Source organism: Hemitrygon akajei, chromosome 9 (genome assembly GCF_048418815.1).
Source record: "Hemitrygon akajei chromosome 9, sHemAka1.3, whole genome shotgun sequence".
Taxonomy (NCBI): domain Eukaryota; kingdom Metazoa; phylum Chordata; class Chondrichthyes; order Myliobatiformes; family Dasyatidae; genus Hemitrygon; species Hemitrygon akajei.
The window spans coordinates 133,656,012-133,671,228 of record NC_133132.1 but is presented as its reverse complement, the minus strand read 5'-3'; the positions used below and the strand labels follow the sequence as shown (position 1 = coordinate 133,671,228).

General features: G+C 36.7%; 1 protein-coding gene across 1 annotated transcript in view; it reads right to left on the bottom strand.

Annotated features, from left to right (window-relative positions):
- Window positions 1-347: 347 nt before the first annotated feature.
- Window positions 348-15,217, bottom strand: part of LOC140733545 (uncharacterized) — a 48,984-nt gene continuing 34,114 nt past the window's right edge. The window contains exons 2-5 of the mRNA XM_073057007.1: window positions 8,186-8,306; window positions 5,426-5,922; window positions 3,730-3,919; window positions 348-2,141 (exon numbers count right to left, since the gene is read on the bottom strand). Of these exons, the coding sequence (XP_072913108.1) occupies window positions 1,975-2,141; window positions 3,730-3,919; window positions 5,426-5,922; window positions 8,186-8,306 (975 nt within the window). The 3' untranslated portion in view covers window positions 348-1,974. The remainder of the gene's footprint in view (window positions 2,142-3,729; window positions 3,920-5,425; window positions 5,923-8,185; window positions 8,307-15,217) is intronic.

Sequence of the window (15,217 nt, the reverse complement as noted above, 5' to 3'; positions counted from 1 at the left end):
TATGAACCAGACTGATTCTGTTTCTCCCTTATATCAGGGGTAATGAAAGAGATTGAGACGTGGTAAGAGTGCTTTGGAACAAGCGGAAATAGGACACCAACCTGATCCTGCTCCAAGCCCTACCTCAGCCTGCATATAAGTATGAAGACTGGAGCAGACTCTCACACCTGCTATCCCTACGTCGAAAAATGTCAGGAAATTTTGGAATTTGGAGATTTTAATAGCAATTGGATAGGTTGGAGTTTAAAAATAAAATTTTGCTCCTCAGCTTATTTGGTACAGTGGTAACATTTCAAATCACTCACAAAAAATCCAGAACAGTGGTCATATTCACAAATCACAGTAAATAGTGTGCCAAAGTGATTTTATTGCTTGATACATATAGAAATAGCACAGGTAATAAATAGAAACCATCATACATACTTCAACACTTAAGGAATTAATCACTAAGTCTCAATCCCTATGTTTAATTAAATCTTTTGATAACTGGCCTTTTTTTGGTAGTTACAAATGGTTCAATCCTCAAATTGACTACTATTTCTGTTGTACAAAAAATAATTGTATGTTTTAATCTTTGTTACCTTAAAAGTGTTCTACAGATCTCATCCTGCAGAGGGATCAGGTTGTGAATACAGCTCAATTTCACAGCCGAATTTAAATCAAGTGGATTAGCTGGAAGATACCATGAGGCACACACCACTGTTTACATAATAAACCATTTGCTCACAATTAACAGCTTCAAAATGCATGATGTTGATAAGAAAAAAATCAGGAAATCATCATGCGTATTAATTTTTTTAGGAACTGGGGAGGCAGTTGAAAAAGAAACCTCTCCAACAAAGGCTATTTTATGTAAAAATTCCACTCTTATATATCCATCTATACAGAAAGGTGCACAACTTCTTTTTTGCTTGTCACATTCAGTAAATGACTCTGTTTGTAGACCTTTCAAAGTCTCAGCATAAACTAGCTGTAGTGCTAGATTAGGAAATTACAGTATACTTACAGTAAGCAGACAAAAGGAATATCTAAAAAAATGTATCAACTTTATTTAGTTAAGTTAGATCACCAAGATAAGTGAAGTTCAGGAATTTTTAAAAAACCTGCCTGTGCAAAATGGTGGTGGAGTTGGGAGGGATCATCCAAGAACTACTGCATCTTATACAAACTTTGAGATCCAGCTCTTTAAAATAGATCAGGTACTTCAATTACTAGTTATATTACAATAAACATAGTGATGACAGGAATGAAGCTGAAAAACATCAGGATAAAAAAAAAAGTAACTCATGAAAATGTCAACTATTCCTGCCATCCTATTTTGATTAATTGGACAATTTGACAAGGACATAATTTTCCAATTAATCCTTCAATTGTCAAAAAAAACTGGAGAAATTGTTAAAATTAGTATATCAATTCATATATCAGCTCTTTAAAAAGGTAATGCATTTTCTCAGTTAATCACATTTTACAACACAAAATATAAACAAATGCATAGCCAAGCAGTCTTCTCTATATTATATACCTATATAATTAGATACATATAAGCTTTCATATAGTTTGAAATCACATCAGTATCTCTTTGTCACCTTCCATCCCTCCCATTTAGTAAATATTTTTACATTACAAAAATTTACATGTGTAGACATTTTGCAGCTTTACAATTTAGTACTGTAGATTCCCAACTTTTTTTTTGATTCAAATTAAAGCCTAACTTTGTTATCCACCAGAATATAAAAACTGAAGTGAAAGTTTAACTAAGTCTTCTTGCCTAAGAAGCCAAATTGCAATATTTCCCATTAAACAAGTACATTATCTCTGCCTGTCTCAAAAATGTCAGAAAGTACAACTATCACAGAGATCAAGACTAGAATGGCAGTTTTCCGATGCATTTTGTAAGGCAGGCGAAAAGAAAGGAAAAAACATACAACTTGATCTTATGGCATAAAAGAAGAATGCAGAACTTGTAGGACTAAGTTAGGCATAGAACTCTTCTTGCTTTTGTGGCTTTTGGTAGCCTCCATTGGGTTGCTTAGATTCATCCAATGTGTAGCTTCCCTCATCCTTTTTCTTCATTCGATATACCAACACTACTATCAGCAAAACAGCAATCATGAGTCCCACAAATCCTCCAGCAACAGCACCTTGAAGGTAAAGAGGCAAAGATGTTGTTTGTTAACTCAGAGAATTCTGTAATAGTGAATGATGTTCCAAATTCTACTATCCACAGAACATATCATAATTATTAAATCCCACGCCCCAAATTTGAGCTGCTTTGGTCATAATGCATGCATAATACTCATCCAATCTGTCACTACATAACCATTATCATCACTGTTTCCTGTTCGACTGGCCCTCTTAATCTGAAGGCAGAAGATAGTAACGACACAAAGTAAGTTAGTTAGTGCGACTGGAAAGGTTTAAGAATAGGAATGACTGCATCCTAGAATTGTCTCTAGACCTCTGAAGCATTTTAAGAGTCAAATTGTAAGTTTGCATGGATTTGCTAAAGGAAAATCATACTTAACCAACTGATAGTGTTTTTGATGCAACTGAGAATGCAGTTAAGATAATGCATTGATATGGTGTGTATTGACTTCAAAAAGTTTTTGATAAGGTGACAAGTAACAGAATTATCAGCAAGGTTTAAATATATAGCATAAAAGGAACATTGATTACATGGAAACAATGTTGACTGAGTGACTAACAACATAGTTTTGGTGAATGCCTCTTTTATTCAAATAGAGAAAAATACACCCAGAGCCCACTTTATTAGATACTTCCTGTACCTAGTAAACTTGCCACTCAGTGTATGTTCTGCTGTGGTTGCCTATCCACTTCAAGGTTCAATGTGCTATGCATTCAGAGATGCTCTCCTGCACACCACTGTTGTAATGTGTGGTTACTATCGCCTTCCTGTCAGTTTGAACCAATCTGGCCATTCTCGTCTGACCTCTCTCATTAACAAGGGGTTTTCATCTAAAGAACTGCTGATAACTTGATGTTTTTCTTTTTGTTTTTCACACCATTCGCTGTAAACTCTACAGACTGTTGTGCATGAAAATCCTAGAAGATCTGCAGTTCCTGAGATACTAAACCACCCTGTCTGGCACCAACAATCATTCACAGTCAAAGTCACTTAGATCACATTTCTTCCTCATTGTACAAAAATACAACTGCAGATGCTGTGGATCAAAGAATACGTGCACAACGCTGGAAGAACTCAGCAGGTCAGGCAGCATCCGTGAGAAAAGAGTATCCAACGTTTCGGGACGAGACCCTGATTCCTGATAAACGGTCTCGGCCCGAAACGTTGGCTACTCTTTTCTCACGGATGCTGCCTGACCTGCTGAGTTCTTCCAGCGTTGTGTACGTATTCTCTCTTCCTCATTGTGATGTTTCGTCTGAACAAAGAAACCTCTTGACTATGTCTGCACGCTTTTATGCAGTGAGTTGCTGTCGCATGATTGGCTTCTTATATATTTGTATTATCAAGCAGATGTACTGGTGTACTTAATAAAGTGGCTACTGAGTCTAATTTATTGCCAGTTATTCAAACCTGAAACCAGAATTTCAGCAATACTGCTCCTTTCTGAAAAGCTGTGTCTTCATCAGAAGATGTTAATATACTTCTATGGGTGCTGATGAATCATGTGCAGTTTTGCAGAGGTTTCTATATTTATCTGCTACTTTTTTAAAAATTGGTTGCCATAGGAAATAAAAAGCAAATACCTGCCAATAATTCACGCCTTTCCAAAAGACTCTGAGGTGTACTGTTTTTATGCGAGAGTTCCTCTTTTGATTGATCGGCTAAAATTGCTTTAACTGGTTTTACTTCCTGAACACTAATTCTCTCCGCTGTTTCATTGTCGAAATACTCGTTCATTGCATCATTGTTTGAATCCTCTATTATCGTTGTATCCTAAATAAAGCAGTTCAGATTACTTAAGATTTTAATTATAATCAACCTTTTGCTGAATTTATTTTTACATTGCTTTAAGAATACTTCAAGATCATGCATTTTAGTCGTTGATGCAACTATTCACATTTACACAAAATACTAAACTAGAAAAAGGTGGTTTTGCGACCAGAGTTGCTGAAGCAGCGAAAGTTTCAGGGTGTAAACTCAAAACTCAACACCATTGTATCATAAAAGAAAAATACCTTAAATGTTATATGTTTCTATGTTAGTTGTAATATCCACATAATTAAAGTAGGCCCCATCTGCAAAACTACCAATAAGCCCATTGTGAAGTTATCTCCATTGCTAGTTGGACTTCCATGGAAGTTTTTGAATTACCTCCAAAAAGTAAAACAGATTTTTTGGATGAAAAATAGCAATGAAAAATTTTACAAAAGAATTTTAAGTTCACAAATGAAGCAATTTCAGTTTGCTAACATATCTAAAATGCAGTCAGCTTTTGATTACTTAACTGGCATTGATGAAAGTTGTTTGAATTTTGTGCTGATCATTATTAATCAAACTCTACGTCCTGAAGCAAAAAGGAATCTGTTTAAAGAAAGCTAAAAAAAACTGTAGAATGATCTTTCATTATACTAGCTCATTTAATCTTTGATAATGGGAAATCAGATTTGGGAAGAACATTTCAAAATGCTCATACTTTGCCGTAAAATAAGCTATAATACCCAATGTATAAACTCTATCCCAATATCAAGAAGTGTATTTTCATTGGTAGACATGAGATATCACTCTACACCACTCATTTTGACAAGCTGGCTGCATTATTGAATTTGCAGCTTACTGTGACACTGGTCAGATTGAGATGTTACTTGGTTAAAACACCTTGACTGACCCTGCCAGGGGAGCTTTAAATAGCCTTTGTGGCTGGGGTGGAAGGTAAAAGACGAAGGGAAATGTCAGGCTTGGTGTACCTGACTGGAGGCCAAATTTGCAGCCGAAGTAAAACATGGGGCCAATGCCTTCATCTACCTGTTGACACGCTCACTTTGGAATGAGGACTACTTTGTGTGTCAGACTGGAGGTCTACTAGTAATCAGTCAGGCAGCTTGAAAGAGTGGACGGGTAGTGCAGATCCAAGTGGAGGAGTGCAGGAGAAATCATAAAGTAAGTTTGCTTTATGTTCTACACCTTAAATCAAAATGTTGTCAGGATGCTTTATATAGAATTGTCATCCTTCTGATCTGAATATTTTGATGCACTACTGACCAGAGAAGTATATTATCATTACTGTTATTTACATATTAATTTAACAGTTAGTCATTTTATATTTTATATTAAAACATTAAATTACTTTAGAGGAATTTACAACAAACTAATTTTTTGGCTAAAGTGGCCAAAATGTTTTATTAGCTGGCTTTAATATTCCATTGTGGGATTAATTCATTTAAATAAGAACAACCTCTTCAACCAAAGTAATCTACACTTCAGTTTTCTTTCAAAGCTCACCTCCTCAGTTATATTATCTTCCGTTGGTCCTGTTGTAGTTATTTCATTTGCTGCAATCACACTTGACACCGTAAAGGATTCTCCTTTGACGACAGCAGCTGTATGGACAAGTATCCTGGGAGCAATGTTAGATCTAGTTGTACGCATTTGAGAAGCACTATGCATTTGAGTAACAGTAGCAGTAGTGTCATAGTTGGCATTAGCACCCTTTGGTAGGAAATTGTTAGTTGTGAATTCAGGAACATGCTCATCAATGTTTTTTAAAACAGTAGTGGAAGACATAGGGGTGGTGGTCAATGTTGTGTCAGTAGTGGTGTTAAAAACCAGCACATCAGGATGTACTTGGACTGTGCTTAAATCTTTCGATACATCTTGGCTTGAGATCTCAGTTACAGGTTTTTGGCTTGAGTAGTGTGAACTGCTTGGAGTTGTTGAAGGAACTGTTTTTGTATACTCTGCTTTTTCAGCATAATAGCTTGTTTCCAGCATAAAGCCATCTGCAAAAAAAAACGAAAGAAAATAATTAGACTAAAATTTTGAAACTCATTGGTGCAAAGTTAGATTGCACTCATCATTTAAGCTCTGCTAATGGTAAAAGGGCAAAAGGTGAGGTATTAGTTCCCTGGCCGCTAGGAAATCTTTTATTAAACATGTTGTAATAAATGGTTACCAGGAGTACGAAGTCCAAAAGTTGCCCTATCACATGGTGTCAGTAAACATAATCATTGCTGAGTACTATGAACACCAACTCCTCAGGATTCTTTCATTCAAAACAAACCTCCATCTTAATCAAAATTTGGGGCAATCAAATCTAGCTGGATCAGGATACATGTACAAAGTCCAGCTGGTGTTCATGGTGAATGGTGCCCTTTTCAGATGCTTAGCCTTGTTTCAGAGTAGAATGTATGCATGATTAACTATGTCTCAAACCGGAAGTTGTCAGATGCCTCAGGTACCAATAAGCATCTCGTTAGCATCATTGCAACTGTGCATTTCATTACAGGCACATAATCTTGATTATGTTCTCCAGATGCTGGTAATGGAATATACCCATGACACTAACCATGGCATCCTTGCTTGCAGATACAGCATCCAGGTGAAAACAAAGAAAGCTTAGCATAGAACATAGAAATTTACAGCACATTACAGGCCCTTCGGCCCACAATGTTGTGCTGACAATTTAACCTACTCTAGAAACTGCCTAGAATTGCCCTACTGCATCGCCCTCTATTTTTCTGAGTTCCATGTACCTATCTAAGAGGCTCTTAAAAGACCCTACTGTATCTGCCTCCACCATTGCCCGCAGTGCATTCAACACACCACTCTCTGCATGAAAATCTCACCCCTGACATCCCCTCCATACCTACTTCCAAGCATTTTAAAACTATGCCTCCTCGTGTTAGCCATTTCAGCCCTGGGAAAAAGCCCCTGCCTAACCACACAATCAATGCCCCTCATCATCTTATACACCCCATCGGGTCAACTCTCATCCTCTGTTCTCGAAGGAGAAAAAGCCAAGTTCACTATTCTTATAAGGCACGCTCTCTAATCCAGGCAACATCCTTGTAAATTTCCTCTGCACTCTTTCTATTGTATCCACATCCTTCCTGTACTGAGGTGACCCAAACTTAAGGACAAACAGAACAAACAAATTCCGTTACAGTGGATTCTGGTTGATTGGGATACATTAGGACCAGTACATTTTAGCCCATTAGCTGAAGCTTCATGGAAATAGATAAAAAGGTATATAAAAGACAAATTGAATAACAAATTATGTATTTAAATGAAATACAGAAAAAATAGAACACTACAATAGTACTACTAACTCTTATAAAACTGTGCATTCATTTTCTATTGGTAATCTACAGAGGAATTCATCCAGTGTATGGAATAAACAAAATCAACGTGGACATCTAGTGCAGATAACAGACTGCAACAGATTGCAACCTTTAAATCATTATTTGCATTGTAACATTCAAGATGACAATGGATACCTTCAAATTCTTTGTAGTTCCTAACTTGCTGAAGTAGTGATATGGTTTTATTTTCACTCCCACCTGTTTCTGGCATCTCCAAGCCTGAACACTTGAAACCACAGTGACCAAAACAGTTCTGAATTATCCTGCTGCTTCTTCCTCACCATGTTTCAGTGACAAAGATCACACAAACAGATGCAACTCGTGCCATTTAAAAACTGGTCACTCTAACAGCCACACAAGTGCGGACACTGACATTAGTTGGAAACTGGTCAGCAACATTCTCCCGTCCCAATTAAACAGCATAGTGTCCTAAATAAACAAAGGGAATTATGGTAATTTTTTCAATTAGTTTTTGTTCTTTAAGAGTTGTCCCAAATAAGTGGCTGCCTCAATTATCCAATTGCCCAATTAACCAGAATCTGTTGTATTTTTTTTTTTCCTTTTCTCCTTACAGAAAGCCTCAGTACATTCCTCGTGGCTCACATAATATGCTGGTAATTTGTGGCACATTGCATTTATGGAAAAATTCTCCTACTTGCCATGGCAACAATAGGTGCTTCTCTAGTTGGTAAAGGGGAAGGAAAGTAGGATGGTAAGACAAGCTGATTTCCTACCTGTAACAGCACAGCTCACCTTGTCAGCACCTTTCTCACAGTTTTACTTGGTGAGAATTTTAAAGAGTTACCTCTGGCTAAGTGTTATCAGCATCAAAATTCGAAGCAAAAAGAAAAACCAGATAAAAATATCTAGAAGTGATATGACACTAAAAAGAAACACTCACCACCAGAACCAGAACCAGAACCAGAGTAAAAGTCATTATCTTCGTCATCTTCAGTATAGCTGCCAGATGCTTCCAGTTCATTGGACAATGAGCTTTTCGGCCACTCTGTAGAATGGACAGCCTAATATGGACAAGCAGAAATTTGCAATTATGAATGCAAAGAGGAAAAGAATATTTTTCCACTTTGCACTTAAAGTTTCATATTCTTGTATTCATTCATCAATATGCAGGGAATGGAAGAATATATGAATTCTGTGCAAGCAGAAAGGATTTAGTTTATTTTGTTATCCTGTTCTGCGCACACTCTGTGGGCCAAAGGGACTGTGCACTGTACTGTTCTCTGTTTACCTCTGTTCTTGTTTTTTATTTCAAGCATCCAAAGAACCATAAAGGAATAATTTTGATTATGATTATTAAAATGCATAAATTGACTTGCTATAGAAAACAGCATTTTCCTTTCTATTCTATTGAAAGGACTTGAATCAGTTAAACATCCTTTGAGGTTTCAGAATAAACTCATAAATGGAGTAGAATAGCTTGATCTCCTTCACAGTTCAGATGCAAACATTAAATAAACCATTTCAAACAAAGTACTGGTAATTAAAATCATGCAGCTGAGGCTTGCAATATATGTGGTTTCACTTCAAAACTAATATCTTCCTGTTGACGGCATTATTTCCCCTTCCACCTACAAAACGCATTGGAAGCAATGTTTATTGATTTCATTTTGGGGGATTTGCACAGAGGAAAGGGTCTGATATTTATTAGCCCTTAGTATGATTCTTCAGAGCAAAATTCATAACAGCTTTGAAGAGGACAATGGACAATGTTTGAAGTTGGGAAGTTTTAACGAGAAAAAAGCTGATTAGGCAAACCATCTCTTTCGGAAGTAAACTAAACTGGAGTTCCACTTTTAACACGAGATGTTAGACTGTTAAAGATCTGGGCTTACTGCCCAATACAGCATCACTGTTCACCTCAACTTCCAGCTTCTGTGGTGTCTTTATACCTGCATCTTGCTTCACCATAGAATTTAGTTATTGTACTGGGAGATTCTGCTGAATTACCAAGAACGGTGTTAAAAAAAAATTTTAACTGCTTGCTCTATGCTATATACTGTAAGCGTTAAATTCAAAAAAGAAATCGTCTGAAATGGAGAAAGTATTTACCAATGCTAGATGTACTGTTTGTTAATTAATTCATCCTTTGGCACCTGGTTGTTCTGCCAAGGCCAGCAATTTTTGCCCATTCCTAATTGTCCTTGAGAAGGTGATGATAAGTCTCTGTCAATAAGCAATGCAATACTTTTTATTGAAGGTGCTCTCACGGGTGCTATCTTTAGCCAACTAGGGAAAACGGTGCTTGAAAGCTCAAACCAAGCTCAAATCAAAGCTCCGACAAGCTCAAAGCTCATGTTCTACCAAAAGCATTGACTCCTGCCTTCCTGAACACTTATAAGACGTTAGCTACCAGCAGGAGATACCTGCAAGCATGGAGAATTATCACCAATACTCTCTCATAAAGTCTTACAAATCCACTGGCATGATTAGTGAACTGACATCAGAGTCCCTTCCTAGGTCAACAACTACATCACTGAGATGACTATCTGTTTTGAGTTGCTGACCACATTATTTCATGCCCAGCAATAGAATCCTGAACCAGACATTGTACTCCAGGTTCTTTCATGACAGGTGAACAGAGAAAAAGGGGACATTCTCGCAACATCCTTGAAAATATGTAACATCCCCTCGGTCTTGTTGGAAATCCTGGCCTATGGCGGATGGAAATGAGAACCTTAAGTCCACCTCATGACCTACTTCCACTGGCGTCTGAGTCACTGGACCTACAGAACTCGAGTAAAAGCATGTCTATCCTGAGTGACTATCTGGTTAGATCAAGAAAACAGCTGGGCAAGACAGATTATAACATTGTGAAATGGAAGTAAGAATGGAAAAACAACGTTTTTGAATGGTAAGGAATTTGTTACGGTGGAAATATGGGATCTGGATACACTGCTTCAAAAAATACAGAAAGTAAACATGCAGGTACAGCATGCAATCAGCAATGCAAAGGTTGCTGTCCTTTGGTATAAGGGACAGAGAATTAAAAACTCTTTTTGCAACCATACAGGTCATTAAAAAGAAAGTGCTTACAATTTTGGACTACGATAAGATATGCTTCCTTCGGAATTAGATGCACTCAATTGGCTCCTGGGAGGTTGCTGTGTGAGGAGCATTTCAGTAAGATGGTTTTCTGCAACTGAGATAATTTCATAGTGATAAAAAAATTCTGAAAGGGATTGACTACAATTCTCTCTGATCGTAGTCAATCCCTCTGAGAGGCATGGATGGAGAGTTGAGATCCTGAGAATAAGGCTCACCATGTAAGGGCCATTTCAAATGAGGAGAATACCTTCTCTCAGAGAGCATGACGTTCTGGAATGTTCCAACTCAAAGAGCTGTGGATGCTCTATTGCTGATAATATTTGAGAGTTAGACCAAAGGACAAGTAATTGAGATATTTGGGTTAGTTTGGAAAGGGAATTGGAGCAGAATCAACCAAGGTACTGTAGATGCATGAGGTTATGATGCCTACTCCAACTTCCCTTTCTCAGGTCTGAAGGAAATACGGCAACGACTCTAGCCACATTGAAACCTCACAACACAACAAGGTAACAGCTCAATTGTATATTAGATCTGTTATTTCTTCAGAAGCTCAATGAATAAGTCCAGATTTTAAAACAGTGACACTAAAAATATCCACCAAGCTGTGTCATCCATTGAAATGAACAGAGATCTTTAGAACCATAGAGAACTGCAGCAGAGTAACCATCTCTTTGCTCCATCTAGTCCGTGCTGGTCTATTTTCTGCCTAGTCCTATGTGGACCATTGGCCTCCACACACCTCCCATCCATGTACTTATCCAAACTTATCTTAAATATTAAAATCAAAACCCCATTCACCACTTCCACTGGCAGTTCGTTGCACACTCTCAACCCCCTCTGAGTGAGCAAACTCCCCTTCATGTTTCCCTTGAACATAACTTGAGACAGACATTAAACTGAAATACACATACTTTAAGTGAGATAATAATAAAAACTTTTACTGTATATGTTCTATGTTTCTATATAATTGGTGAATTATTTTTTCCCAGCAAGATGTGACATTGAACTTTATACTTACGGGAATCAGAATGATCCCTTTAAATTTCTAGCATTCGTAAAAGTTAAAACTGAACATTTAATTCCATTTCAAAATATGTGCATAAAACAACCATGCCTAATTTAATGGTGAGTCGTGAATTTCAAAACAAAAATACATGCAACCCCCTCATTACAAAGGAGTTGTGTTCCTAGAAAAAGATCTATATACTATTTTTTTAAAACGTGGAGCCATGTGTTCTGCACGTTTCAAGAAGCACAAGTTGAAATAAGATAAAGTGTACTATTTTCACATAAACTTTATTCTGTATCTTAAATATTCAGGTTTTAATTTGTGAATTCTGTAAGGGCAAAATTCCTTCACCTAAATGGCTGTAACACGTTTGGGCTTTTATCAGGATATACAGTTCCAGGTTTTTAAGGGTCATTTTGTTAATATTTAAATAATTCAAATGATTAACTTCAATATTGCAAGGCAAGTCATAATTTTCTTCAAGATTATTCTTAGCATTCTAAGTCATTTTATGTATCCAATAGTGTCTTTCGATGAGATATATACTGAGGTGTCAGCATTTTAGAAGAATTACAATATGGCAGGTAGAAACTTTACCTTACCAAAGATTCCATATCAGGTATCCATACCTGATATCTGAGCACTTAGATAAATTTTAAAAATCTCATTAAAACTACTTTAATGCATACTGTATATCCATGAATTGACTTAAAATCTCAAGATCACCTTCAAAACCTTCACATTCTCCCTCCCTCTATCTGTATAGTCTCTCCTGTGTCTTTGCTTATAATCTTGGATATGGGAAACAAATAATGGGAAACAACCACAGCACAGTTACTATTCGTTTGAAGTTATTTTAAGAACTGGATGCCATAAATTTATCAGATGCTCTTCACTAACAAACTCCACGGGGTAACACTGCTTCCTTTTCATGCTTAGCCAATGACTGGGATGGTTTGTGAAGAATGCACTGAATTATGCTTGAAGCTTTTTGGGTGAAACCTTAATTCACTTACAGGATGTCTTGAAGTTATTCTCACAGTGCTGTTGAGGAATTAAATTCCAGTACAGGGATTTCCTGAGTTATGGATGACCTGGCTTATGAGAATCTAATTTTACTCAAATCTTTTCATAAATTTTATAGCATTTTTCAAGATAGGAAAGTTTGTAAAAAAAATTCCAAAACTTTTAGGCATTGTGGAATAGAGGTAGAAGCTAGTTTATTCAAAATACAACGAGTCTTTAAAAATGTTTACATATAACCTCCCTGCTATAATCAAACAGATATATATATATACACACACACACACACACACACACAGACACACACACACACACACACACACACACACACACACACACACACACACACACACACACACACACACACACACACACACACACACACACACACACACACACACATATATATACATACATATATATATATATATATATAACATCCATGCTCTAGTCAAATAAGCATAGAAAGGCAGACTGTTGGATCATAGCAAAAGGCCACTGAAGAGATTTGCTTTGGAAGCTCACATGGCAATTTATTTTACTAACACTTATAAAATACTTTTTCAAACAATACAACATCCATTGATAAGGCCTTTGAAACTAGTCTTTAAAAGTGAGACTTTCTGATCCTGTACTATTGTAACTGCACAGGGAAAACCACACAGTTAAGTGTTCATGTGAATCAGCCCACATTGAAATTGTTCATTTCTGACCTTAAAAAGTTCACTTTATCACCAGTTCTCAAGAACAAACACCTTTCATAACTGGGGACAGCAAAAATCAAGCAACATTAATAAAATTTCGAGGTAAAATTATGTAAAGTTTGAACTGCTGGAGGAACTCAACAGGTCGTGCACTAAAAAAGAAAGGAAAAGAATTGCCAACATCTCGAGTCAAGATCCTACATCAGGATTCTAACTTTAAAATAGAAAATGCCTAAGAGGTTAATCCATGACTGAGAGATATTTTCAGAAGACTAATCAATTGAAAAATTGTAGCCAAAGTATTAACACATCTTTTTCATTTGCTGTCTGACACTGTATTTTGATTTTATGGACAATTAAACTGTCACATTATATAGTCAGACTCTTGTAAATTTTATTACGGAAGTTGGCAGAAAATTTACCTGATCCAATCCAAAACAAATATAGACCTTGGTTCCAGTTTTTATAACACATTCTATCCAGGGGTCAGGTTTAAGACAGCTTTGAACTGATCATATGATCAATGTAAGTTGTCTTTGTTTATGTAAAGAAACACAAACTGAAAAGGGAAAGGTGACCTTGTAATGACAAAATGTTCATGTTTTACAATTTGCTTGGTTGCTCGTAAGTGCAAGGCATTCAAATGCACCTTTAACATTTGCAAAATCAATCCATGTTAAAGTATTTTATGCCTAATTAGTATGGAAGGTTAGAGCAGAACAATTTGGATGGATTACACCTCAATAGGATTGGGGCCAATATCATAGGAAGTTTGCTAGAATTTGTGAGTGAGGAGGGTTAAACTACCTTCAAGGTTGGGGAAGAGGAGAGAAAGGAGGAGGGAAAGGAGGCATGGAACCCTGAAAAGAATGTCAAGGGAAAGAGGAACAAAGCTGGAAGTGGATATAAAGAGGAAAATACAAGTGAGGGCAAATGCAGTTGGCCTACAGCCAAACAGGGGAGAAACGATACGGCAAAGGAAATAAATAATAACCTCTGTCTTCACAGCAAGGACACAAAATGTCTTTCAGAAATACTGAAGAGCCAGTGCCGATGGGGAAGTAAAAGGAATTAATATTATTAAATACTACAATTACTACTGAATGACTGAACCTGAAAACAGATCCCCAGAAACCTGATAAATATTCCCCCATGCTTTGAAAGATGTGCCTAGGCAATTAGTGAGTGGTCCAATTATCATTTTTCAAAATCCTGAAGTGGAATAGTTCCTGCAGATTGGGAGGCAGAAGTGTGACCTCTGAAGGAAGAGAGAATAAACAGGATCCATCAATCTGGTGCCCTGACACTGACAGTCAAGAATTTAAAATGTTAGTTATTTTCTACCCTGGATTGCTGTTGAGCTACAAATACTTATAGTATTCAGAGACTGATAGAATTTTGGACATTAAAGAAATGAAAAGATATGGGGATAGGGCAGGAAAATGGTGTTCAGATAGAAGATGAACTTTAATCTTGATAAATGATACTCAAACAGTTTTATGCTCAATGAGCTTCAACCTTATCAATCAAGCTAGAGGCAGAATCTTCCTTTTGAAGCAATTCAAACATTACTCGCTGGCTGAAGTCAATTTAGCAAATCACCAAGGAGTGATTTTAAAACTCTTAAAATAGAATTCAAGACAGAAGTTGGAGAAAACTATGATGAAGTCATCATCATGAACATTGGTTTGAGCTGCAGATTGAGATGCAAACATGAAGGAGAACAAAACTTTTCTCTTTACAACTGTTGTTGCTGAGGGCAAATGATATAGATACGGCATTTATGGTGTCATATGAAGGTTATGAACAGTTTGAGAATGGTGAAGTAGAGGAATGGAGCAAGTCAAGACCAAAAGCTACTTAAACCTTCTTGGACTGGGAAATTCATAGACAATAATTCTCTTCTTTATTCAGCACTGAGTAATTGAAAATTTATCTTACTCAAAATAAAAATGCTATCTTGACTATTTCTCACTTATTTCTTGACACTTGAAATTCAGCCTGTTTCATTTCTGGAGTGAATCCATCATTACATACTGTGATAGATTTTCTGTATAGGTAATGCATCATTTCTACTGAAAAACTGTCTTTGAAAAACTGTGGGACTGTGGGTACTGCTGAGGCAAATTAA